At 47.4% G+C, this 26,987-nt stretch overlaps 1 protein-coding gene across 1 annotated transcript in view; it reads right to left on the bottom strand.

Annotated features, from left to right (window-relative positions):
• The window catches only part of Ankh (ANKH inorganic pyrophosphate transport regulator), a 116,676-nt gene that overhangs the window by 15,226 nt on the left and 74,463 nt on the right, over positions 1-26,987 (bottom strand). The window contains exons 3-8 of the mRNA XM_042695180.1: positions 18,852-18,970; positions 15,785-15,868; positions 10,733-10,903; positions 8,758-8,892; positions 6,895-6,987; positions 3,494-3,589 (exon numbers count right to left, since the gene is read on the bottom strand). Coding sequence (XP_042551114.1) covers positions 3,494-3,589; positions 6,895-6,987; positions 8,758-8,892; positions 10,733-10,903; positions 15,785-15,868; positions 18,852-18,970 — 698 coding nt within the window. The remainder of the gene's footprint in view (positions 1-3,493; positions 3,590-6,894; positions 6,988-8,757; positions 8,893-10,732; positions 10,904-15,784; positions 15,869-18,851; positions 18,971-26,987) is intronic.

Raw genomic sequence — 26,987 nt, 5'->3', positions numbered from 1 at the left:
CATACAGACAGCTGGGCCTGAAACGGACAGAGACCACGGCTCTATGGGAAGGTTTAGGGCCAAAGAGCCTTGTTCTGGGAACTAGGCCAGCACTCACCGCCTGCTCTTTGAGTTCTGCATTCTCCCCCATCCCTGCATCACCACCTGAAGTTCAGCCTCCCGGTGTGGCTTCAACAGGTGCCTTGCAGGGAGCAGTCTTCAGAGCTGTTCTCTGCATGGTCTTACTGTGCACGTAGTTTTGGACTATTTTCCTTCCCTTTAAACAATGCTTGGCATCGCCTTGCCGACCTTGCTCTGCATTACGTCCATACCCTCTCTGCTGTTCACCTGACTGTTTTGACTTCCCCCTGTCCTTATCTCCACTCCTCTGTGTTAGCTTGAAGAATCCAGTCAGTGTTTCCTTTGGCCCCTGAGAGCCAGAAGCCAAAAGGAACAGGAACAGAGAATAAATTCTGCTCTTTTCTGCTCTCTATAACTCCTAAATTTACTCTTCTAATTGCACAGAAGAAACCTGCTGCCTTTCATAAAACCTACCGCTTTAACAAAACAAAATGCTTTTGGGTAAGAGTATGAAGCTAGCAGAATTTTGTAGGATACTCTACATTTAAATTTACAATCTATAACAGAAAATAAATGTGTCATTGCAGCATCTCAGTCTCTTATAGGTTGTTAAGAGTAACAGTTACTTAGGAGGCTGAGATTTGAAAATCATGGTTTGAAGCCAGCTTGGGGCCTGGAAAGTCCATGAGACTCTTATCTCCAGTTAGTCACCAAAAGCCGAGTGTGCAGCTGTGGATCAAGCGGTAGAGCACTAGACCTGAGCAAAAAAATTCTCAGGGACAGTGGCCAGGCCCTGAGTCCAAGCCCCAGGACCAGCATGTGCACGTGTGCATGCACGCATACATGCATGCATGCATGAGCACACACACGTACACACACACAGAGGTACCTACACAGTATATGACAGGTTGATATTTAACTTAGAAAAGCTTTTGCTTTCAGCCAAGACATTCAATCAAACAACTGAGTCACTGTAGGGAAAAGAGTGTGAGATATCACAAATTCAAATACTACAACATTTAATGTTGAAGAGACGGTCATTTCTTCAAGTGCAGTGTCAACTATCCCAATCTGAAGACCTGAGGATCAGTATTTTTTCCCTATTGTTTGGGGACAGTGAAGTTCAAGGTAGGGGGCTGAGTTCTAGCAAGTTCTATTATTGGATACTTGAACAAGTCAATTGTCCTGTCTGAGTCTTTTCTTTTTCTGAGAAAAATGATAGGTTTTGAGTAGTTCATCTCCAAGTTTCCTTCTAATACAGGATTCTGTCTCTTTCTTTCCCTTTCTTCCTTCCCCCCCCCCCCCCCCCCCCCCCCCGTCTGTCGTGGGGCTTGAATTCTGGGCCTGGACGCTTGTCCCTGAGCTCTTCAGCTCAAGGTGAGCACTCTACCATTTGAGCCACAGCGCCATGAGTCTTTATTCTAAGGCAAAAATTTACCTTAAGATACTTCTAGTTAAAGATTAAAAAAATCCGGGATTAGAGTAAGTAAAGAAATAAACCCTTGGAGATGTACAAATTTTTCCAGGTCCTTAGTCATCATTTCAAAATAAACTTGCTGCAGAATAATTTGTTTCAGAGGTACAAATGGCTGGCCATGAGCCACGCGCAAGGAGAACTCTCCTGGCACCCCACGCGATCAAGATTTCCATCGCCCTCCACTCCAGCTGTGGAAGACTTTTCTGCCAGGAGAAGCAGCCAGCCTCGGCCTGGCAGCCACGGCCTCGACCCGCTGGCTTTCTACCTGGATGAGGCCCAAGTCAGAACCTGGCTTCGGGCTCCACTCTCAACTCACTGCCCTCTTACACGGTGTCCAAAAGCTGAGGTCCATTCTTGGAATAGAAATTTCTCTGTTTTTCCTAAAATACCCTTCTCCTTTTTTTTTTAAAAGCAGTTTCAAAGTTGTGCAGTGTTTTGCTAATATTTTAGGGAACTATGGAAAAACCTGCACAGCATAGGAAGGAAGAATGCCAGCAGAGGCACAGGGTCGCCCGGGGTCACTGGTCTGACTCCAACAGTCATATGAGAACAGCAATGCCTTGCCAGGGAGGAAGGCCGGGAGTAGGTGACTGACACCCCCACACTCCAAGGGTCGATGGTGGGAGCGGCGGCGTGGGTGGTGCTGTTGCTGAGACCCCGATGCCTGGGTGCTGGGTTTTTTGTCTTGAGTTTTCCCTAGAACACTGTATTCAGGTATTGGGTCAATAAAAATAATGCCCACTAGAGGGTTAACGTGAGCCAGGGCTTGATTTTAAAGCTACTCACAGGGGTCATCACACGAGCGGTTAGGATCATGGTGAGGAATGCAGAGACTGTGTTCTTGCTCTCAGTGTGAGCTGACACCCTGAATACCCTTCGTTACTGGTGGTTTATAAGGACTGCTGTACACACTCAGACATTCTCGTAACACTGCACATGGAAATGGAAATTCAGTTCTGCAGGACTTCATAAGAAATGTGCAGTCACAACAATAACCTGAAACACTGAGCGGGGGTCAAAGACTTTCTCCACTTCTTTTAATCTCCTTCTCCCCCATATCCTTACAACCCAAAGGGCACAGTCTACCGCGTGAGGATGTTTGTAAATGTGAGGTGTGTTGCTATGGTATATCATAAACAACCTTAAGTGATAGACCATGTCCCTTGGATGAGAAAGGACACACAGACTATTTTTTTTTTGGGGGGGGGTCTGGTCGTGGGGCCTGAACTCTGGACCTTGGCTCTATCCCTCAGCTCTTCAGCTCAAGGCTAGCACTCTACCACTTGAGCCACAGCGCCACTTCCGGCTTTTTTTTTTCTTTTTGCTTATGTGGTGCTGAGGAATCGAACCCAGGGCCTCAGGCATGCAAGGCAAGCACTCTACCACTGAGCCACCTTCCCAGCCCCACACACAGACTATTTGATACACTTGAGTTGCCCCTGGGGTTCAGTGAAGGAAGGTGCACGTTGTTTACTGAAGGCTGTGCACCCGGACCCCAGTAGACTGTAGTGGCTCACAGTTACCCACAGCTGCATCTTTGGCAGACACAGAGGACTTTGGATTGGGACTGTCCCCATAAGATGGACGAAATAAGTCCCATCAGGGTAATGTAATTAGGAACTTCTACCAGAGACACGGAAAAAATTCCAGTGAAGTCTGAGAAAGGACAGGGATGGTTATCAAGTTGCATTTGGATGTTTAAAAAAAAATTAGCTGGCTGATTAAAATTAGCTGGGAATGTTATTCAAATGAAGATGATCATTTTTAAGGGTCCTGAGAAGCGCGTGAAGTAGGTAGGACTTTTACTTCTAGATTCCATGACTTTTCTGACAGTAACTGCTCACAGGGAGAAAGAAGACCATCTGAGATGGTGTGAAGGAACCTAGCACTTTAAGTTCCTTTAAAAGGACAGCTTTCCCTGCATACGCACAGAGTGGGGACAGGCTGGGCTCTTACCGTCAGGGACAGGGCCATGCAGACAAACGTGAACTTCTTGATGTGGGCCGCCGTGACCGTGTTGCTTGTGCTCGCCAGTTTATTGCTGGGGTTATTCTGGGGAAAGAAGACGGCAGTGAGGATGGGATCCAGCTTATCCTTGGCTGACCTCCCCCCAGATCGGAGTCTTGTGTGATGTGTCTGAATACGGATGTCAAGTGACCGCGTGGAAGAGCACTGTCATGCTCAGTCTTTCTCAGACAGCTGTCATGCTCCTGTACGTGAATGTTAACCAGGGTAAAGTCGGGATGGATTCAATCCTTTCCTTTCGCCCTGCCCTGGGCTCCTGTGCCCCTTCGAGGCTCGGGCAGACACTGGCCTGCCACCACCGCGGTCTCCAGAAGGCAGTGCCTGGCTCAGTCTGGCTCCTGTGCTGTCTGATGACCCTGCAGCTGTCTTTAGGGCAGGAACTGAAGCCCGCCGCATCCACCGCCTGTCTGGGGGACTGTGCACTGCTGAGAGCGAGCACCTGTGTGTCTCACTGACTGCTTTGGCTCCGGAGCACTTAACCCAATATGGAGCAGAGAAGATCTTGAAGAGCCTCTGCCGCACTGAATCGTAAGCAAATTGTGCAGGTAGCACGGCTCCTCTGTCAGGCCACTAACCTGAGGCTTGCCGAAGTTTTCCCAGCCAAGTTCACGCCTCCCCCATCACAACAAAAACGGGGTTCTGAAGCCAGGAAAATCCTCAGAGAAGCCCTATCTCATTAGAGAGCCAATTAGTCCCAGAGCTGATAAACAGAAACTACCATGACACCTGGCTCTACATCTGGCCTAATGGAAGATACGAGACTCTCTGGATTCTGCCAGAAAACGTGGTGGTTTTCTTTCCCTGAGGAGGCTGAGGAACCTTTGAGACCCCCAATCTTTGTGGATGCTAGCAGGGGACTTGGATGGATTGTGCATTTCTCAACTCTCATCTCTAAAACACGTGTGCTTTTCTGAATGACTGCTCCCGCAGCCAAGTTCAAAGCCCCCTGTGCTGGCGATCTGTGTCTCCATGCATCCCAGAGGATGCTGCAGTGATGCCTGGAGAATCAGGACAGGGAGGGAATCAGGTGGTCTCTCGCAAACACACACTCTGCCGTGGCTCACACGGTGTGAAAGAGCAACTATTTCTCCAGCAGGGTAGAAGTGAGCTTGCCTGTGTCACCAGATGAACACAGGGGTTTCATTTGCTTGCCTGATCTGTTCAGAACATTCTCTTTCACCGATGACAACTAAATTTTAGAGAGTTTCTGCACTCGTGGAAATCTTTCTCTGGTTACGAGAACTACCACAAGGTGCATGAGGAATTTCAAATCTCTTCTGGAAACCACAATGAAGCTAAGGACTTCAATGGTCAAGATAGTAAAGCCTGCACAGAGGTGTCTACAATGCCCGAAACCAGATGGCATTTCCATTACTAGCTCCGCATTGCCCAGTGGATGGGTGGAAACAATGGGTGAGCTTTTAGCAGGATTCCAGGCTACTCAGGGGCATGCTCATTAAGTAAGTTTTGTCATGGCTCTAACCTCTGTAATGAAGTGAAGACTATGTTTTCTTTGGATGTTCCACTGAAGGCGTACACTGTAGCATTGTTAAGTCTTATTAGTTCAAGGTAGCCAAAGCCAATTTCAGACGAGATTTTCCCGGCCAGGGGTACACCCGCTCTGGCCTCCGTGGCATTATATAATCTCATTCTCCAGAGCTCCAAGTGCAAGGTAGCAAGACTCCCTTTTCTAAGCTCTACCTCTATCTGCACATTTCTTGAAATGAAAGCAGTGACTTCTACCCACAGGCTGTGTTAGACCCGCTGAGCACAGACAGTCCGCTCACCAGTTCTGCGGGAGACTCAGGCAGTCTAGTTATGGGGGCCGGGGGGGGGGGGGGCAACGACCTCAAACCTGTCTGAGGAGACGCTGCAAGCTAAAGTGTCATCAGATGTCTGCTGCAGGTGGTGAGAGCCTAGGGCAAAGTCCACACCCACCAGAGGCCAGAGCAGAGCCCAGCCCGGCCCGGCCCACACTGGGCTGCTTGCTGGGGTCCCTGCCGTATGGAGGCAGACAAGTCTGAGTCTCTGTGGGTAAGCGCATGTGCCCAGGACATAGAGGAGGGTGATGGGAATCCGGGGAAGGGGGTGGTGTGGAGGAATGCACGGGAATGGAGGAGAGGGCATGGGGTGTGTGCATGCGTGTTCACACGAGTAGCACACTAGCAGGGAGACTGTGCCTGTGGAACTGATGGAGAGCGGGTGGCTTCTCCAGGTTCCATCATTGGGTGCACCTCATTATAGTCTGAGGTTCTTGGGGGCTGCCTTGAGCTCAGGGTTTGAGGACGGAGGGTAGAGGACCAGCAGGAAACCCATTCCACAGCTGCTGACCCCTCACCGAAGCTCCCATCTAGTGGCAGGGGTACTCGGGGCGTTGGCGAGTGTGTGGCCTGAGGCTGCCCAGGGCTCTTTCACCTCTGAGAAGCCACAGGGAGAGGTGTGTGGTGGGAAGCAGGAGGAAGGGGAACCGGTGCCGGCCAGATTCGAGCTCAGACTGCCCGTGCTGCCGCCGCAGCTGACCCGCTGGGGACCCCTGGCCCAAAGCTGCCTGTCCTGGCTTCACGGACTATTGCTGGGAGCAGAGAAAACAGCACCGCCCACTGGGATAGAGACCCAGCTCGGAATGGCCCCAGGGCAGGCGATTTGCTTCTTTTCCATCTTCCCATTGCCAACACTGCCCACCACTGACTGGATGTCTTGGTAGCTATTTGCTTTAGAGTAAAAATAAAAAGTTATGGATGCTCGCGAGATAGATGCTGATGTGACGTGGCCCCTGCGGCCCGGCGGGCGGCTGGAGGGCACACAGCCGTCATCTGCTGAGGATTTCAGGCAGAACAAGTCTGCCATATCAAGGCCGAACTGGACGGAGGCCCGTGCCGTGCCAGGTGCCTCCCATGCCTCCTGGCCCTCGCCATGAAAGACAGCTGTGTGCCTACCGCCTCACCTGCGCGGTGCGCTACGAACTCCATGAGAGCGAGTTTCACTAGAGAACCAACCACACAAACAACACCTACATAGTCATTGCTTGATGGTTTATTTCCCCATTGGCAGACAAATGATTTCTCCATAGGAACACCCTCAAACGATCAGAGAAGCCCCCCATGTGGAAAAGCTCTCAACAGATCAACGTCAAGGTAAAAACTAAAAACTGCCCTGTTATTTATTTTTTTTTTTAAGAGGAAAATACCCCAGTCACCTCCAACACCCCAATGCCATGATAACCTCACAAAAAGAAGTGAGCCCCGGAGGCAACCATGTTCCTCTGAGACCCCTGTCGATCAAAAGACAACTTGAAAAAACATGTTTCCAACACCGAGCCATGCGGGTCTCACCTTGTCAAAAGCAGGATAGACAGCCCGGATTTCTGTCAGCCAGCCGTACGGCATGTGACCCACGGGGTACGTGGCTGTCAGAATGGCCACTGCCTGCAAGGAGAAGAGCGGGCAGCATTAGCGTGGGTCCCGGCACAAGGTCTCTCAGTAGCTGCAGGGCTTGAGACAAGGCTGGCAGCAGATCCCTCTCCCTAGCCAGCCACAGAATGGTCTAGAACAGAGAGAGCAGGTGACATACAGCGAGTAACAGAGCACTGGATGGAGAGGCTAAGAACTGAGCCCAGCCTTTTCAGACTCCAGGGCAGCCCCACTGGGCGCCTCATCCGCAGGTTCTGGGGCTCACTTCTCTTGGGAGCGTCTCAGCTCAGTGCGTTCCTCACCCCTCCGTTCCAGCAGGGGCACTGTTTGTGGATCTGTGCTGCTCTCTTTACACTTCAACTCATTTCAGACTGCTCGTCAGTGCGGCTCAATTAAACATTTTAGTTTCATGAAAATAATAAAGAATTCACAGACAAAGAGCTCTTGGTGGGTTTCCTACGGGGAAGAATAGGAGAAAAATGAAAAGAGAACATCTCTCAAATGAAGAGATCGGCAGGCTTCATCGACTTGAATGTCCGGCATTCCAGTTCTAGCATGTGGAGAGACGGCTGGGGTGGCATGAAGGAACAGAAGAAGGCATTGTGGCTGCGGGGTGCCTGGCTGCAAGCCTTCCCCTCCTCGCCTCTCTGCTCTGCGAGACACGAACCCTCTGGGAGCTTCCCTCTGCTCCAGCTGAACAGAAATGAGGCTTATCTCACAGGCTGATGGGGAGCCAGTGAAAAGTATATAAATACCGCCCCATCTGTAGACATCCCACAACTGCTGGTTCTATGACGCATGCTGTCTTCTATGCATTACTGTCCATTTAAAAATGGTTCTACTACGAAACTGACCCTTTGTTTGTTGGAAAGGGAAGACGGAAAGTCCAATAGAGAGGTGATGGAAGTCCCATTCTTCATGACTGGGAGACCAAGTATTCTAACAAAAAAGGGCTACTGTGTTATAGAAGCCATCCAAGATGGCATCTATGATGTGAAAACAAAATCCAGAAACACACGGAGGCCGGAGAAAGCATTCTGCTTTTGGTTTGCAGGCTTCTCTTGCCCAGCCAACCCGAGCTCGTCCCAGGACCTGGAAACTGGCAGATGCCCGGGGCTGGAGAGCTGCTGACAGCGCGTCGAGTCCTCTGCTCCCTAATGAGGAGCCGCCAGCCTCCTTGAGGCTGGCCAGGGCCAGACACGGAACAATTTCTCCAGAAGGCAGTGGAGGTGGGAAGAAATGAAGTCATTCTATTTGTCCATACCCAACTTAAAGAGGGAACGGATGAGTCAACTCTTTCTTTGGAGTAGTTGCCAGTTTCCAGATACGTTTTTTTGGGGGGAGCTGGGAGGGAGTAAATAAAAGAGACCCTCATTTGGAGGAAGGCGGATTGCCAAAGAGTCTGAGGTCCAGATGACGGCTGGGGTGCTGGCACAGGAGGGCGGTGGTGAGCAGGTGAGCGAGGTTCGGCTCAGCGTGTGGGCACGGTCACTTCTACTGCCACAGGGCACGGTCTACGGTTGTCATCCACCATGCTAGTCAGAGGCCCTTTAGAGATCCAAACCATGGAGGAATGGCAGGCCCCGAAGTTCCTCAGGGGGTAAATGAGAGGACGAAGCAGATGCTATTTTTCCACAATCATAGAGTCACTGAATGGGATGAGGTAGTTGGGTCACATAATTCAACACTGCAGAACTCTTTGAGCACTTGAGATAAATTGAAGAGGACTCTGAATCCTCCTCCCTGCCCAAGGTGGTGCCCCCCCCCCCCCCAACTGTGCCCTACCTCTGTAGCCGCTGAGCTGCCACCCAGGTCCCGGGAGACGAAGAGGTTGACGATAGGCCGGCTGATTCTCTGCGTGGCGAGAATCAGAGCCAAAGGCCACCAGAAGCTCAGCATCTTTCTTATCGTTGCATCTCCCTGCATTAAGAAATGGAGATCAAAGTTCACCGGAGCTCCTGCCATCCACTAGAAAAGAAAACACAACTCAAATCCACCCCCGCCCCCTTTTTTTTCCCATGCCAATCAGGAGTTGATTCACTATATTTAACAGCCATACAGGGAAAAGCCTTGTAGGCATGCCAAGTTGAATTAAAATAAAAAGAAATTAGAAATTAATTCAGACAGCTGAGAGGGCTACAGTGAAATCAAAGCTCACACTGAAGCTCTATCAGCTCCACCTTATTTTCCATATTGGATTCAGTCTCTAGCCAAGGTGGAGCCCAGAGCAGAGTCTTTGTTTCTGTCACCACAGTGACTGGGTAGAAGCCATGGCAGTAGGGGGTAACTCTTAGAATTTCAAAATTATTATCATCTAGGTTGGAATCAGTCAGTGTAGATAAAGGTGATTATCATGGCCCTGTGAAAATCGACTAGAGATTCTTACTTCCAAAGCTATCACAGAAGCCACATAAACTGTGCAGAGAAGCACAGGCAAAATAAAAGCATGGTAGAGAAAAGCTGTGTCTAAGCACTCTGCAGCCAAAGTGTGTCCCATCCGTAGAGCCTGGCTTTCATGACGCAGTTTTGGTTTGGATTCTTTAAGAGGGAGAGTCTGCTTTGTGAAAGCATCCTATGCCCACTTTTATATCCCTTACGTGGTGGTGGGATGTTGAGAGATGGATTGCTCCTGTCAAGACTAATTTGATGTGGTTAGCCTCGTGGTGGAAATAACCAGGTAGAGTTTATTGATAGCTTGACCTCAGATGCAGGTAAGTGGTCAATGTAATTACTGTTTTGACACAATGGAAGCAATGTGTGGTCCGGGAGGAGGTTATGGGCTAGAGGGTGGTGATTTATTCAGACATATTTATAATCACACACATCTGCTTTATAGCCAAATGGAAGAAAGCCCAGTGATGTCTATTATCTACCTATAGGTAGGAAAAATTTACATAAATCAGAAACAGCTTATACTTAGGATGTACAGAATGGCCACTTGTAAGAAGTTATGCATCCTCATCTGCATCTTCTTCAATTTTAAAAGCACAGACCAGACTCTGCCCTCCTCCAAAGGGGCTTCTTGGAGCATGTTACCACGTTCGTCCCCACAGTTTTGGGGGCTCACTGAAGGTCATGTCTAGTTGTTGCTTCTCCCTGGGTCTGACCTGCCACCTGGGACATATCTGAGACCCCATCCCATCTCACAGGCCATATCTGAACATTTTCTGTCACGCTCTTGCACCTAATGTTCTGCTTGATCCTTAAGAAGCAGGCACATGAATCAAAGATTGGGATTAGTAGTGCAGAAAGTACAGGCAAAACCTAGATCCTTGCCAGGAAATCAATAAAAAGTAAATTCAAGAGTCAGTGGATCTGAAAACGTCCTTGATTATAGAGTAATTCATAACAGAGAGAGGATGGTGGCCTCTAAGATCAGATCAGGGGGAGAAAACGAGGGAGAGGGTAACACTGTTCAAAAAGAAACGTACTCGTTACCTTACTTATGTAACTGTAACCCTCTGTACATCACCTTTACAATAAAAAATACAAAAAAGATCAGTTCATTCTCTAGAGTCCTTTCATTTTCCAGTGGTTTTCCTGAGGATACAACCCCGCTCTTGGCCATTGGTTTTGACATCACTGAGTTATATTGTTATGTTCTCGTTTCCTATGGAACTGGAATACAGCCTTACTCGACCGAGTCATGGAGAAACTGTGGTTGAGCTGGTTGTGGTCACACATGGTATATACCTGCATGAGACTAACAAGTCAGTCCCATGGATTTGTATGGCTGACATGCATTTATACAAAGGCGTACCCCCAGCTCCGGTCCACTTCTGTCGGGGATGATGTCGTGGATGTTCCTGTAGTAGCCCAGGCACAGGGTGGTGCAGCGCACGAGCGCACCCATGTACAGGGAGAGGATGGGGATGAGCAGGGGCTCGCGGCATTCCAGGTGACTGTGAAGTAAAATGGCTACGAAAACAACCTGAGAAAGGGGAGGATGTGACTGGTTAGTGGGAGAGGGGAACTGGTGCGCAGAGACCAGCCCGCCCTCCTGAGCCAGAATGTGGTTCACAGCGAGAACCTCCCCGTTGCAGCAGAGCACTGAAACATGGGCTCGAGCTCAAGTTTGTTCAGACAGGATTTGGGGGGCAGCTGTTTAAGGTTCCCTGAGGGAACACATGTATGTATCACCTTGCTAGATCCACCATTAAGATTTCTTTTCTTTTTTTTGTTCCTCATGGGGCTTGAACTCTGGGCCTGGGCGCTGACCCTCAGCTCTTCAGCTCAAGGCTAGCGCTCTACCACTTGAGCCACAGCACCACTTCCAGCTTATGTGGTGAATCAATCCCAGGGCCTCATGTGTGCGAGGCAAGCACTCTACCACTGAGCCACCTTCCCAGCCCAAATTTTTTCCAGTCCAAAGATTTATTGAAGGGAAGGGCACATGGAGTTAATACGATCACTTAAGAAATATCTAGAAATTCTGGCTTCCTAGCCACCCTTCTCCATGTAGAGTAGAGCTTTTCCCTCTGGAGGCTGGAAACCCTGGCGCTCACAGTACCCGCCCCTGAGGGAAAGCCAGTGGCCTGTCACTGTGCAAGCAAAGGGACCTAAATGTTTATAAGACAGGAGTCACTAAAGATACTGTCCAAAGCACTACCAGTAATTATGGTAAAAATTAAAATATAAATGTATGCAGTGGGACAAGTTGAAACTTCCAGAGTCAGGAGAGAATGAAGTCATATTCAAGTGTCCTTCTCTACGGAAAGGCACCGTGTCTCGAGCAAATATTTCAACGCATTCCTCTCCCTACATTGTGGAATGGCCAGCCTCTACACAGAGGCCTCCTGGCATCCACTTAAGCAAAAGACTGTGGAGGCACACTGAGGAAAAGCAGGGTGACCGCTCAGAAGGATGCTCCAGGGAAGACGCCCGAACTCATGGAAAAGCCAGCAGGTCAAATATGATGGCGTCGGATGATGTGACGGAAGGGGATAAAGGAAGACCCCTCCAGGATGGAGCTCAGGTTTCAGACCAGATGATAATGCAGTTGCTTTACTGAACAGAATGCTTGATACGAAAGACCTTCCACTCAGGACCTGGGACGTTCGAATAGCCTTGCCAGAGCTCTGAGCACGAGAGGCTACAGATATTTAATAGGGGATTTAACTATGTTATGGAGGCTATAAACCTAGGGTACTGCATTAGTCTGTGTTTCATTGTTAGAACAATATGCCTAAGACAGAGTAATTCAATGTTCTGAAAGGGGAAGGGTATCTGACTCACAGTGTGAAGCCTGAAAGTCAAGAGAGCACATGGCAGGCTTTGTCGGGGCTCTGCGGTGAACTGGCTGTGTCACTTTAGGGCTGAGGGCAATGGTGGGAGTGTAAGAGGTGGGAACAGATCACAAAAATCCAGAGAAACTGAGATCCACAATCCATGGAAGGTGCCCTCAATGGCTAGGCCTCCATTATCATACTAAGGGGTAACTTTGCTATGCATGACACTTGGGGGACTAACAGTATCCAAGCCATAGCGCACAACAATTAGACTCTCCATGGAAGGAACACAGAGCGCGGGTAGTGGGAGGACTGACAGGGAAGGGCTGCTGCACTGTCCAATGAGAAGGCAGAAGCTGCGTCAGGGCAGTTCTACTGACTGGCACACGGTCGTTAGTAAGAACTATCCATGTGAACTCACCACAGAGCAGCCAGCCTTCACGGGGAACAGAAGGAAAAGGAAGTGAAAGAATGGAGGCAGTGAACAGATACTGCCCTTGTATGAAGCATTACCGAGACTGACAAAAGAGAAAGAATGACCTCTAATGAGGAACACGGAGATCCAGAGAGTGCCTCTTGCTATTGTTTGCAGAGATCTCAGAAACAGTCCAAAAAGGCAAAAGATGATCAAGAACGGATCAGTAAAGCTCCTGAGGAAGCAGGTCAAACCAGGACCCAAGGAGCCTGCGCCTTCGTGGTCCTAGATTAGAGAGGCGGCATCTGTCCTCCTCTAGTGAGGGAAGGTGGAGATGACACCAAGGTTTGAAGACCTGGGGAAGCAAAGTCACTTGCTGGGAAGTGGGTGGTGGAGAGGGAAGGAGCCTCAGAAACGGTCTCAGGTCAGCTGAAGTGAGGAGGATTTCTATGTACCGTTTGGTCAGGAGTCCCTCCATGTAGGTTTCTGCATAAGCATTTACTACTGCTGGGGCAGGCAAGAAGGGACACCTGTGGCTGTTGGTTAGCGAAAGGCTGAGATGCAATGGCCACAGGCAGGGAGCCCCTAAAAATGCAGGGAGACGTTCATCTGAGGAGAGCAGGGCAGATGGCAGGAGAGAGGCCACGGAACAGGAGGCCCCAGGAAGGGACAATGCAATGGCCTTGTCAATTCTCACTTCAACACTGAGCAAGCCTAGAAAGCTCAGATGACAACGGGACAAAGCAAAAGCAGCAGCAGCATTGACTAGCGCTGGAACCGTCTTGCCTGTTGTCTACTGCATGTCTGAACAAAGCAAGAGCTTTTTTTTTTTTTTGCCCTGCTGTGTGAAATCAATTAAGATTTTTTAAAACTGAGTTTGGCCATTGAAATGAAGGCATTGTTGATAAATTTCATTTTATCAGTGATGACTGTTTATGGCAAGATGGTAGCTCAAATAAGTATTATGTAGAAAATCTATTTATAAAATTGCCAAATTAGGTAACTTAACAAATGCTTGCAGATAATGAGAAGAATACAGGCTGAGGTGGGGGAGGTAGGCTTACAAAGACAAATGGAATTTATTCCCTAACTGAAGTGTGGCAGGAACTCAAACAGCAAGGTTTAAAATAAGCTCAAGGACAGATGGCATCTGAACCCAGCCTTGCTTGCTCCTACTACCCAGATCTGTTTATTCTAAGAGACAAGGCCAGGATCAAGTTGAAAGCTGAGGAGAAAAATGGCTGTGGGCCTGGGGGCAAAGCGATTCTCAGGGAGATGGCTTGTCATCTGCTTTTGGATGCTTAAGGACATTCGCCTACTCCTTTTCTTTGTCCTTCTTTTTCTTCTTCTTTTTGTCCTGGTTCTGGGGCTTGAACTCAGGGCCTGGGCACTGTCCCTGAGCCTCTTTGTGCTCAAGACTAGTGCTCTACCACTTTGATCCAGAGTATCATTTCTGTTTTTTAAGTAATTAATTGGAGATGAGAGTCTCACAGGCTTTCTTGCCTGTGCTAGCATTGAGCCTCAATCTTCAGATCTCAGCCTCCTGAACAGCTAAAATTGCAGTCATGAGCCTGACTTCTTTTTGTTTCTAAAACAACAATCATCTACAAATGAACACTGACATGCTGATGCTGGTGTTAGAATGAGACGTGCTTCCTTCATTTCAAATGAAGTGATTAGAGAGGATAAGGCAGCTTAGTTAGTCTCTCAGAAGTTGGTCTCTCTGAAAGGAAGATTGGGACAAAACTCTAATAAAGCTACAAGAAAATTAACGAAGATATATCAAAGAACGATGTTAGCTAATATTAAGGCACTCACATATGTGTTTTTGGTAATTAATATAAATTACTTTTAATAGTGATCCACAGAGTAAGCACAATTAATTCGGAAATTTAATTCCTGCTCCGTAGGGAGGTAAATCTAAGTTCAACTGTTGATTATTGAAGCAGTGGCTAAAAGATGAGGATGTTAAGTGAAGTAAGTCAGGCCCAGAGAGAGAGAAAGAATGCATGTTTTCTCTCCTATGTGGAGGCCAGAACTAATTTATAAACGTGCAAGAAAACAGATATGGGGTTGTATGCAAGTGTACGCAAATGCATTAACCGAGTATAGTATTTGCACGGGAACATTCAAATGGTGCAATTCCTTAGAAAACGAACTCACAGTCCAACAAAATGAATACCAAGAAACTAACACTTGAAATGAATGTGGGGGGAGATCAAGAGCAGAAGGGGAGGTGAGAGGGAGGAAGGGAAGGATGCAGCCACAATAATGAATGCCTATCATACAATTAAGGAAATGAGGGGGGAGGGCTGAGGGGGACAACAGAGAAGGATAAAGGGATGACGTTCATCAACATACATCGTACTAAGTAACAGAGTTGTTGCATGGTAACGCCTCTGTACACCTTTGAAAGTTAATAAAATATAATTAACAAGGAAAGGATAATAAAAGTATAATGTAAAAAAGAGCAGGATGTTGCACAGGGGAAAATGGATGGGAATGGGTGGAGATGGAACGGACAATGTGGACTAGAATTTGTGATAGAGGGTGAAGTCTAACTTTCCCCTCTGTATTGTCCCCCCATGCCCCTAGTTTTATGTGTCCTAGGTGAAAGAAGGAAGGAAGAGCAGAAGGCCAGGCCTGTGCCAGCCGCTCTGCAAACTGGCCTGCAGAAGGTGAAGACGCTGACTTTAGACAGGGGAACCAATTCCGGGTGCTTTCACACGTGGGGAAATGATGCGTGAATTCGACCACTCTTCGTGGAGCCCACAAGAAAACCAAAGTTTGAAGCAAAGTTCCCAGGGCTCCTTCTAGAATAGAGTGACAGACGGTGCTACATGATCCACAGAACCACAGGCCTTATGACCAGCCCGAAACAGAGAAGAGGCAGTTCTCATACACACGGCTCAAAAACCAGGGGACAGTCAATTCAAATTCACACAATCCTCGCTCTAGCACCCTTGTATAGGCTTTGATCCTAGGACATTTCCTTTACTCAGTCGTTTACAAACATCGACGACAGTCCGTATCTGCCATGAGCTAAAGGCAGGGGGAGCTGCACAGGGCACGAATGAATGAACAGCGGTCAGCACTGTCACATCCAGCTGGCCATTCACTTACCACAAGGCCACTGAGTATAGCTGACCGACACACAGACCATACATACCTGAGCTATGACATCTGAGATTGAGGCACATCCCACCAGGAAACTGTATTTGTGTTTCAAGAGAATGCCAGCATGGGTCCAAGCCTGCCAGGTAGGAAAGCGATCACTATGAGTACACCCTGGGCATTGCAGTGTTTCTCCTCATTGTGATTCCCCCACTACCCCCAGGACTGGGGATTGAACTCAGGGCCTCAGGTTTGCTTCCACTTGAGCCACAATGCTAGTCCTTTTGTTGTTAGTATTTTAGATGAGATCTAGTGCTGGTCTCAGAGCATAATCTCCCTGCCTCTACCTTCCAAGTAGCTGAGACCACAGGTATGCACCACCATGTCTGGACTTACTAAATATTCCTGAGACATCTTCCATATCTCTCAAAGTCCTAGCAGCATAGGTATGGTAAGTTTTCACTAGGTACAATTCCTATGGTCAGGTGGCATGCTCCACATTGAAGTTCTAAGTGAGAATGACAATATTATGTATTTATTTAGTACCAATTGTATGCAGATGAATGGACTCATTAGGTGTATATGCCTATTAGGAAGCTGAATGAATACCAAGAGTGAAGGAAAAAAGCGCTTTCACCAGAGTGGCTTTTCCTAGGAGGTGTGGTGTACTGAGGGCTCTAACATGGTCATGGCCATTGCTGCAGCTCACTGACTGATTAGGGTTCTGCTATTTCCTTGTCTTGACGATTCTGATCTTGATGCTGTGCCTTACAAGGGAGTTGAGACGGGGCAGCAACCCCAACCCTGGGTATTAGGCTAGAAGTTCATGATGGGATCTGTTTAAGGACCGTCCTTCTTACTTTTAAGGTGGACTTTGACCCAGAAATAACATTTCACTGGAACTAAACAAAGTCACACAAGGACTATCTATTCCCCAGGTCCATGTCAGGCTTTCTAATACCAGCTGCTACATTCTCTGCTCGGAGTCCCCTCGGTACCAAATGTTCAACAAAGAGCAAACTGTAGATAACATTTGTGAATGATACCTTGTGGGCTGCCTCTGTTGTCTGGAAGCCATCTGGATAATAAGCCTCATAGCTTAGAGACATTATCCCTCCAACCAATATGTGAAGGCTCTATGTGTGTGTGTGTGTGTGTGTGTGTATGTGTGTGTGTGTGTGTGTATGTGTGTGTGCGTGCACATGTGCGTGTGCATGGTATACAGGTGGGAGAGGGGAGATATGGTCTGTTCTGTGCAAATGTTCATTATTTTGGTTTTTATTAGCAGTCTCTTACTGTTATATGAAGGCCTTTGGGAGAATTTATAGATAAAACATGGAATAAAAGAGTAGGGTCATACAAATGAACTTTACTGTTGAGAATTCCTTGTTCAAAACCTTTGAGATTGTTTTGGCTGTTGAATTCCTGGGGAACTTATTTATGTATATCTAAAATGAGATACCTCAGATTTGGGACCCATGTCTAACATAAATTCATTTATGTTTCATGTATACCACATAGCCTGGAGATAATTTTATATAATATTTAAAGAAAATGGGGCCTGAAACAGAGCTTCACACTTTAGAGTGTGTGTGGAATTCTCGAGTGGCAATGTCTTGTTGGCTTTTGGAGCAGTTAGGATGTTGGATTTCTGGACCAGATATGTCAAAGTCCAAAACTCAATCCTATACTGTCTTAGAAACTCTCCTATGGCAATTAAAATAGCGCTGAAGGGCAAGGAAAGACAGGGTATTTAAAGGTGCAACTCACTTTCACTAACAATCCTGAGACCCTAGCATTATTATGTGTAATGATAATTCTCTATTTAGCTTCCCACTTTCAGTTCAGAGGGGAGGACAGGCATTTGGGAGATCTGGCCTCCATCTAGGGGGGTAGGCCGTAACTCTTTAAGGATGTAAAGAAGGCTGCACTCTCTGTTTTCTGATACAGTAACTTAGAAGCAGTGGGCTCCCTGTAGGCCAGGCTAGCCAGGAGAGGCTGACTCACACACTGCAGCCCCTCCCTTGCCTTTCCCTTCCTTGAATCTCTGTCAGCACCTAATAAAGAAAAACAACTTGTGACAAGTAAGAAAATGCAGCGCATGTGTCCAGGTGACTTGATCCTTCCTCCAAGGTGGCATCCTAACAACTAAGAACCAGAACCTTCATGTCAGCCTGGAGCTTAGTGTTCCGGGCTGACCCGTGGATTGGCTGAGTGCTGTCTGGGAATCACGGAGGCTATACCAACCATCTGATAAATGGCCATACTTCCAATGACCTGGTAGGGCACAGGTTGTTTTTACTTTGCCTCATTTCTCTAAGGCTTTGGAAGGCCTTACGTGTCTATTGCTCATGAGACTTAAGGCAGACTTAAGGTAAAAAAAATTATGCAGACTGATGCATATATTGAAGATTCCTGTTAAGAGTCAGGAGTGTAGCTCAGCAGGAGAGCACCTGCTTAGCATGCATGAGGCCCGGGGTTCCTTCCCCTGCACGACAACAAACAAACAAACAAGTAAACAGCAAATGAAGGGACCTGAAAATGTATTAACTACATCTTTGCAATGGAACATTCCTAAGCCCTAATGCAACCAAGAACTCGGTGCATAGCCTACAAAATGAAGAAGCACGAGGGAAAGGTGGTGAGGAAGGGATGGGGAGAATGTTGAAAGGGGCGGCCTTCAAGGTGTGGCCTCCATAAACTGCTTTGGTCAATGGCAACTCCTGGTACAACTACTTACAGACAATAAATACATAGAAAAATTCAAAAAGGAATGAAATTCTAACATGTGCTACAACCTGAAGAGAGGAAACAAGGTTATGATGTAAAATGAAATAAGCCCATGCTCTCACTCATATGAGGCGTCTAATGGAGAATGGAGTCAAATTCCTGGAGACCGGGGTGGGGCTGGGGGGTGTGGCGGATATCGGGGCTGGGGCGGGGAACTGCTCTTAACGGACACAGAGCTTCAGTTCTGCAAAGTGGCGAGGGCTCTGAAGATTGTGCACAAAAGCGTGATTGTTCTTCGTGCGGCTGACGTGCACACGGAAACATGGTGAACATGGTCAATGTTCTGCTCTGTACGTTTCTCAAAGCAAAAACTCCACGGCCCCCGTGCTTACCATGGCATCCATGAATGGGAAGGCGGCGAGATACAGGAAGGCCCTTCGCGTTTTGCTCCCCACGGACTCGTCCACATGGTGGAGTTTATTGATGATGTAGTAGCCCAAGTCACTGTAAGCTGCAGAGGGTCAGGAACACACACGTGGAGACATTTAGAAAGGGACTTCGTACATGCTTTTTACCCTAACAACTTAAAAGTCACTTAGAAGATCCATTTGTGATAGACAAAGGGTAAGAAAAGCCTCTGGAACCTCACCCCTCTATCCAGAGACAGTCACAGCTAACACTTAGGGCTCTAATCACCAGGTTCCTCTCCAGATGTGTGGGGTACGTGTGTGGGTTTTATTGTTTTTCTTTTTTTTTTGTCGGTCGTGGGGCTTGAACTCTGGGCCTGGGCGCTGTCCCACAGCTCTTCATCTCAAGGCTAGTGCTCTACCACTTGAGCCACAGCGCCACTTCCTGTGTGTGAGTTTTAACAGGAAAAACGGGACCACCTTTGAAGGCATGAGGACGCCTTTCACCATGTGCTTCTATATTTTGTTTAATCCATTCACTCCTTTAGGTAATACCAGCTTATTGACTCTCCTGCAGTTGCACATTTACAATGTCATTTCCATGTAATTAAAGAATGCTTTGTGTATGGGTGTGAAGCTAAATGTTTATACACACATATATTAATATAACAGGTATTTGAATACTTGAACCCCAGCCTTGGTGCTCAATACAGATTGTGTGTGTGTGTGTGTGTATACTGGTACTGAGGCTTGAACTCAGGGCCTGGGCACACTGTTAGTAGCTTTTTTTTGCTAGAGTGGTACTCTACCGTAAGCCACAGATTCACGTTCAGCTTTTTGAAGGTTAATTGGTGACGAGTCCTACGAGCTTTTCTGCTGGATTCAGATCTCAGCTTCCTGAGGAGCTAGGATGACCCCCAGGCTGCTGAGATGCATCAGTTGCAGGGGGAGAGGGGGAGGAGGGAGACCCCAGCGGCCATAAGCATGGTGGGTCTGGGGGTGATGTGAAGGGGTGGGAGCTAGGATGGCTGTGATTTCCAGAGAGCACAGCAGGCTGGGGAGCTGGAGGAGGGAGGCCTAGCAAGCACAGAGGGGAGGGACGCTTCATGTCTCCAAGGAGAGGCTGCGGTGAAACCCAGACAGAAGCTGTAGAGGTAAGATCAGAAGCCGAGCAGGGCATCTGCGGCGGTGCTGTGTGAGGGGGAAGGCAGCCCACCAGAGCTGAAGTCAGTTGTACTGAAGGAAGATGCATATTCAGACCAGTGGTCATTTGGTGAGACCAACAGATAGAGCCTACAAATAGCCTGCTCAGGACGCTGAGCTGTGGAAGTTCTGTCTCAATGTGTATCATGGCTTCCATTTATCTGTTCGTGTGCTTTCATGCAGTCAACGGATGGTCACTCTGTAGGGTCCTGGGAGGAGACCGTCTCTACACCCATAGTACCAACCCTGACACAGCTACTGGTGATGGACAAGGTTGTAATGCCATGTTCACGAGCACAGCTATGAATAGCTCACGAGCTAAGTCCCCTGGTGAAGGTGACAGCCAATGGAAACTCGTGTGAAGTGATCTTGGTTGCAGAGGTCAAAGCTGGGGATCAAGAAGGGTGGTGTGTCGAATCTGACGGTCCCCTCAAAGTTCAAACACCAAGGTCGTAAGGCCCGTGCCTCACGACGTGGAGCATCGGGGTGGCTGCAGATACAAGTGAAGACGAGGTGGTACTGGACCCCAGCACCCAACCTCGTATGGCTGGTGACTTCACACAGATAGCACCCCGGGTGAGGATGGAGGCAAGGACTTCACGTGCCCGTATGTGCTGAAGAATGCGGCCAAGGCCCGCAAACCCGGGCACAGCCAGAGTCAGTCCTCCAAAGGAACAAAGCCCACGCCGTGTCCTGTGACTTGCAGCCTCCACAATTGGGAGAGGAAGCTTCTAGATGCAGCACTGTCCACAGCAGCCCTGACAAATGGATGCAGACAGCCTCTGAGGAAGAAGAGGACTTATTTTTGTATTAAATTCTGGGTTCAGTGATAGTAGAAGAGATGGGATGTTGAGTTGGAACTGTTGAGAGCAAGGTGTGTGTGTGTGTGTGTGTGTGTGTGTGTGTGTGTGTGTGTGTGTGTGTGTGTGTGTGTGTGTGTGTGTGGTTTGCCAATGGAACTACTTATTAGGATATTTAACTAAAACAGTCACACAGGGCCTTTGTGCAGGGCATCGGGAGTAAACACATGCTGCTCAGTGGGGACTGACGGCTCGCTTGGAGGAGCTAGCGCAGCTTTCTGTGAGCTCCGCTGCTGGTCTCAGCTCCCAGGGACTGCTGGGAGCTCTCTTTGGATCCCAAGTTCTAGCCTTGTGACTTCTGGACCCAAAGCTTCTTCTTTTTGCTTCTTTTCATTTTTGCCTTTTCCTCCTTCAGCTACTTAAGGAAAAAGTTTTCACACACTTCCTTACCTCCTTCTAGTCCAGCGGTAGAAGGAGGATCTTCTAACAGCGAAGGTTACTTCCACCCTGGGCACTGTTGAGTGTGAAGCCCCAGCACCTGTTTTCACCCAGTCTCTTCTGTCCCCCCAAGCCCTTCCTCCCTCACTTGGCTGCCCCTGAGCTATTTCCATCACCGGGAGAGCACGCGGCTCATGATGATTTGCTTAACGCGTTTTGCATCGAGTCCCTAATTACCAGGCTAGCTGTGTTAGCAATATTTAGTAACCAACTCCCATCCACTGCCTCACCAACACCGGGCTGCAAGCTCATAATGAAGAGCGGAAAGTTATAAAACAAAATTAAACAAGGCTTCTGAGCAGGTGTAAACGGGCTTTATGACACTGTAAACAGCAAGAGGATGGACGCTGCCCTGGCCTATTTATAGGTAGCTAGTTAGGACCCTGACCAAAAGCAGGACAGACAGAATGGGCTTTTAAGTTCATGGACCTCATGACCTGACCCACCGAGGAATATGGCCCCTTTCAAGCTTGCTCTTGTATTAGCTACGAGCACATATCACCAACTATGAAGTATTAACATTAACCAAAACAAGGCTACCTGCAGGTATTTTCTCACAGGGAACTGAGAAAAAGGCCAAGCCTCCTCCCTGATGTGAACAGTAGGACAATGTAGATTTCCAAGAAATGAAATGCATGTATGAGAACCTTTTTTTTTTTTAAATTCAAATCCCCAGTCCACCTCCGTTCTTTATTGAGCATGGAGTCCTGTTTATGAGGCTCCTCACGAGAGCTGCCGCCTTCCGCCCTGGTTTCTGATGTATCACTTCCAAAGTGTGTACACTCGCACGGCTGACAGACCGCATTGAAATCACTTCAGCAAATATGTGCTGAATGACTTGTTTGTACCAGGCACCGCGCCAATGGGCCAGCCGCGAGAAGAACGGTTCCCTGCATGGAAGTTGGGACGGACACTGATGTATGACTCAAATGTCATCTGTATTGAGCAAGTGGGTCTGATAAACAAGATGGGAGGTGCATGCACGGCCTAGACCTGGGAGAAAGAGCATGGATCCATGGCAAGTAAAGTCACATTTCTACTAGAAGAACAGCCTTCTACCCAGGCAGCATGGGGCTCCTAATACTTCACTGCCCGCATCTGCTTCTCTCTAGACAACTTACCTTGACTCAGGTCTGAACACACAGGACCAAGGTCTAATCCAGTGTTTACCATGTAGTAGGTGTTTGATAAATGTAGACTGAAGAGATGCACAAATCCATGACACCCAAAGGAAGGAACTATAAAGATGTCCCTAGTTCTTCCTTCCTCCTTCTATCTCCACTTTGTGACTTTACACCTTCCGCTGTCAGAATCGGCAGCTTATGTCCCTATACCTTGGCTTCCCTGCTGGCCCCTGCTATGGACTGCTCCGCTGGGGGCCGTGGGGGAGGAGAGTGTGGACTTGTGGTTCTTGCCTCAGGAAGCTTGTGTGCCTCTACCCTTCCACCTGACCACAGCCGTTAAAAAAGCCCAGAGAGTCCTGCTGTCCCAGCAGAGGCCACCTGGGTGGGCCTGCCTCTGGCTGACCTTGGGCTGGCCCTCCTGACCTTCAGCTGCCCACAGAGGCAAGTTCCCCCCCACTGGCCAGCCAGCTGGCCGTGGTATGGCGAACAACAGCAACATACTGGTGTTTTGAGCAAAGTACTAGAGTTGGTTTTAGATGCACAATAACAGAGCACAAGACTATTGAGTCGGTCATTCCCAGCACCTTTGCTGGCAAACCAGACTCATTTCCCTCTTTACAGGGCTGCTCCAGAACCCATGCATAAAGGTGGCAATTTTGGAGGGGAAAGAAAAACCCTGGCAAATGGAAGCGGTCTAGCAATGATTTCACATGTTCACTACCCAGTGCAAACATTTAGTTCTACTGACCACCCGGCTGCTTCTGAACAAGGCAGAGAACAATGGCTCCCATATTCTGTGAGAGCGAAAGGAAGCACTCATTTCCTTGCAGGTAAAGTTGACTTGGACCCCAGAGAAACCACACTGCAAGGTCAGCAAGCTTTCTTTTTTATAGATTCTTTAAGAGTGAAACAGGATCAGAGTGAGAAACAGGATTACCACCTTCAGTGACCACTCGCCTAAATTACGAGGTGGTCTGGGCAAACCCCGTGGGCAAACCCCGTGCTCCGCAGCTTTTATAAACAGTGCCTCAGGGATGAGTCCCTGACAGAATGCGTGGCTACAATTAAGTTCAAAAGGGATGCTAGGTCAGGAGGCCGGGCGGTTGGTAGAATCTGTTTCAGTCACGAGTGGGAAACCCACACTCAGGTGATCATGGCTGGAGGATGACAGAATGCCCTGCTCAGCAGTGATGAAATACAGTGGAAAAGAATTCCTTATCTAGAGCAAATGCAATGAAAAGGACTCCATATAACGTTCCTCCCTTTATTGGTACAAATGCAACTAATAACAGAGGAGGCTTTTACTGTTCGTTGACATGAGACTATTTTGATTGTCCTACTGTGACCCACGAACTGACCACAGAGATGGCACAGGGTTAATGAGCGCGAGGAGCTGCATCTGTGCCCTACTGTTCAGAAGTGGCCATGGCCACATGTGAAGGTCTTTCTAAGTGAAGACGGCCCTTCAAGGATCTAATTTATTAACAGTAATAACAAAAAGTGTGGCAAGTTCATCCAACTAAAATTGAAGCCAGGCTGAAGCCGGATTTCTCAAACGTTTGGAAGCAAAATTTGAGAGGAATCCTAGGGTATCTCACCAAGCTCTAGTCCTTAGCCAAGGAGATGATACAGTTATAAAATACAGCCAGCTTTTTCTAAATACAAAATAATCTCCTTAGAGATCAAGAGGTTACAAAGATAAATATTAGTCGAACATAGCCACCTCATTGGTGAAAGCTGAACCAGACACACATGAACAACGTGCTTATCTGTGAGACATCACAAAAAGAGCTCACTGGCATCAAAGGGTTTCCAAGGGAGTCCACACAGAGCTGCAGGCAATGTGGCTATGTGATGCTCGCTGCCAGCTTCCTCTCTACCTCTAGTTCCCTGCCCCCTATTCCTTTCTCCTCTCCTTAGGTTTTCCAAGCAGCCTACAGAGCTCTTCCTAGTCTCAGAACCTTTTCCTGGTCCCTTGTCTGACTCTACACACAGTATCTACTCAGGGACCTATTACAGTCCATGCTGGATTCTTTCTTGGTTCATATCTCTTCTTCCTGATGATAAATGTGTGGCCACTGCCTGTCCCTGAAAGACTTCCTTCCTCTCTGTTTTCTCTTTGTCACCGTCACCCTGCTCTTTTTGGGTCTAGGGATGTTTTAAGGCCCTTGGCTTTTGATGAGTTTATTTTCACCACTCTCAAAAGCTCTTGTTACCGGTGCTATAGAAATGAGCACGGGATGCACACACTCTTCTGTCAGATGCATGTACTCAGGGCAATGGGTGCATCTGACCACATCTTCTGTACTCAATCTCTCTCTCCTCCACTTTCTTTTTTCAGTCAGTCCTGGGGCTTGAACTCAGGCCTGGGGACTGTCCCTGAACCTCTTTGTGCTCAACGCTGTGGCTCTACGTAGACACTTGAGTCACAGCACCACCTCTGGCTTTTTTTTTTTTTTTTTGAGTAGTTTATTGGAGATAAGGAGTCTCATGGGGACTTTTCTGCCCGGGATGGCTTCAAACCCTGATCCACAGATCTCATCCTCCTGAGTAGCTAGGATTACAGGTGTCAGCCACTTGTGCCCAGCCTCAATCTCTTTTGATCAACAAGCCCATGCACTCATTTCCTCAGTACATATTTCGTTGAACCACACCAATGAGAGGTTAATGGGTCATTTAGAAAGTAAATGACACAAAGCAATTTTTACACTTACTCTTCTGTACTCCCCTGTTAACAATCAAAGAGGAAGATGAGCTCTAGCAATGTGAATGATGTTAAATGGTTCAACTCATATTTAACAACATCCTATGGTAAAATGGATGAGCTTTATCCGTAAGAACATATGAGAGGAGACACACGCGCGTTAAAAGTACAAAATGCTCCACACTAGGGAAAAGTGCTATCTTAGAGAGTAAAGTAGAAAGCAAAGCAAGGAAGTAGCCACTTATCACAAAAGTGCAACATATGACAGAATAGCGAAGTATTAGAAACAGGTCAAGTACTTGAATTTAGTTTTAGAAACAGGTCAAGTACTTGAATTTAGTTTATACTGAAAATTAGGGGGAAAAAACAAACCCTAAGAAGAGCTGGGCCAGACACTCCACAAGGCCTTTCAGTCCCAATCCCCCAAACAAAGAAGCTCTTCCTAATCTATGTGCTCCTCAGTGCTTCTAAAAATCACACACACACACACACACACACACACACACACACACCAAAACAAAAACGGGGGAAAGAAATAAATTACTGAAGTGGCGAAGGAAGTGGCAATTAATGAACCATTTAAAACAATCAGCCTGTTTTCATCTGATCAAAAGATACAGAAAACTGAAGTTAGGCCTAGATATCTGTGGCACATATTCCCTCTCTGAGTTAACCGAATGCATTTTTGGTAGGTGGTCTCTGGCTGACTATGGGCTCCACTCAGGGCTGCTCCTGCAGATCAGATGCTCATTCCCATAGCCACTTGGGCAAAGATGGCTAGCAAGGCTTCCTGAGATCCTACCACAGCGTCTCAGGTTCAGCACATGCACTGCATTTGTGTTTTATCTATGTCAGTGGCCCCAAGGCACAAGCACATCCACATGCTGACAGCTAAAGCAGAAATGTAAGCATCTGTTGCTAATATTACTACAGAGTGAAAATAGGTTGAGGCGTCTATCGAACACCTTCAGTAGATATAATTGAGAAACTGATACTGTGAGGTTAAAGGTCACTGATATAGGAAAATGATGGCAGGAAAAGGTTGAGCACGGATGGAGAAGTAGTAATGGCTCATCATGGAGCTAAAATCCAGATTAGAGAAAACAAAGCATGGACAAGACCTTACAGACCATGGAAAAAGGAAGGATGGAGAAAGGGAAATGAAGATGAAGATGTATCAGAGACAGAAAACAATAGAGACTAAGCAGAAAGGAGGCTGGTCAAAGGGCGACATAGATCACAAACTGACACATTGAATAACTGAAACCCCTTTGTACAACTACTTAAAAGATATCACTACTACCAGTGATAATAAAGTCTTTTCCAAGTCAAAAAGTAATTTTAAATATATTGAAAAAGATTTAGGTGGGCTACAGAAATTGCTTATCAACTGAAGAAGGAATGAAGCTTGATGCAGGTAATAAGAGCTTTCAGTACAAAATATCAAACGTGACAAATGATTACTACGTATAACTGAGATAGATACCTCTCTTCAGTTAAATTCCAAATTTTATGCTTCTACTCTAAAAGAGAAAAACAAGTTTAACTTGAAAAGCCATGCTCATTTTTTTTTAAGTGACTACATTTTCCTCTCATACAGTCTGCTCAGTTTCCTCTTTCTTAGCTGTTGACAGGTAGCTATTAGCTATTTATCTCAAATTCTCATTCAAGCATGGTTAAAACAGGGTACATTAGGTTCTTTACAGATCCAAGTAAAAGCACCAAACAAAAAGGAACTAGCTTACTATTTAGATAAGATCTTTGCTTCAAGGATGTATGGAATTTTCTCACT

Source organism: Dipodomys spectabilis, unplaced genomic scaffold (genome assembly GCF_019054845.1).
Source record: "Dipodomys spectabilis isolate Male_0828 unplaced genomic scaffold, ASM1905484v1 ptg000179l, whole genome shotgun sequence".
Taxonomy (NCBI): Eukaryota; Metazoa; Chordata; class Mammalia; order Rodentia; family Heteromyidae; genus Dipodomys; species Dipodomys spectabilis.
The sequence above is the reverse complement of the archived record's forward strand: the minus strand, read 5'-3'. Positions and strand labels throughout refer to the sequence as shown.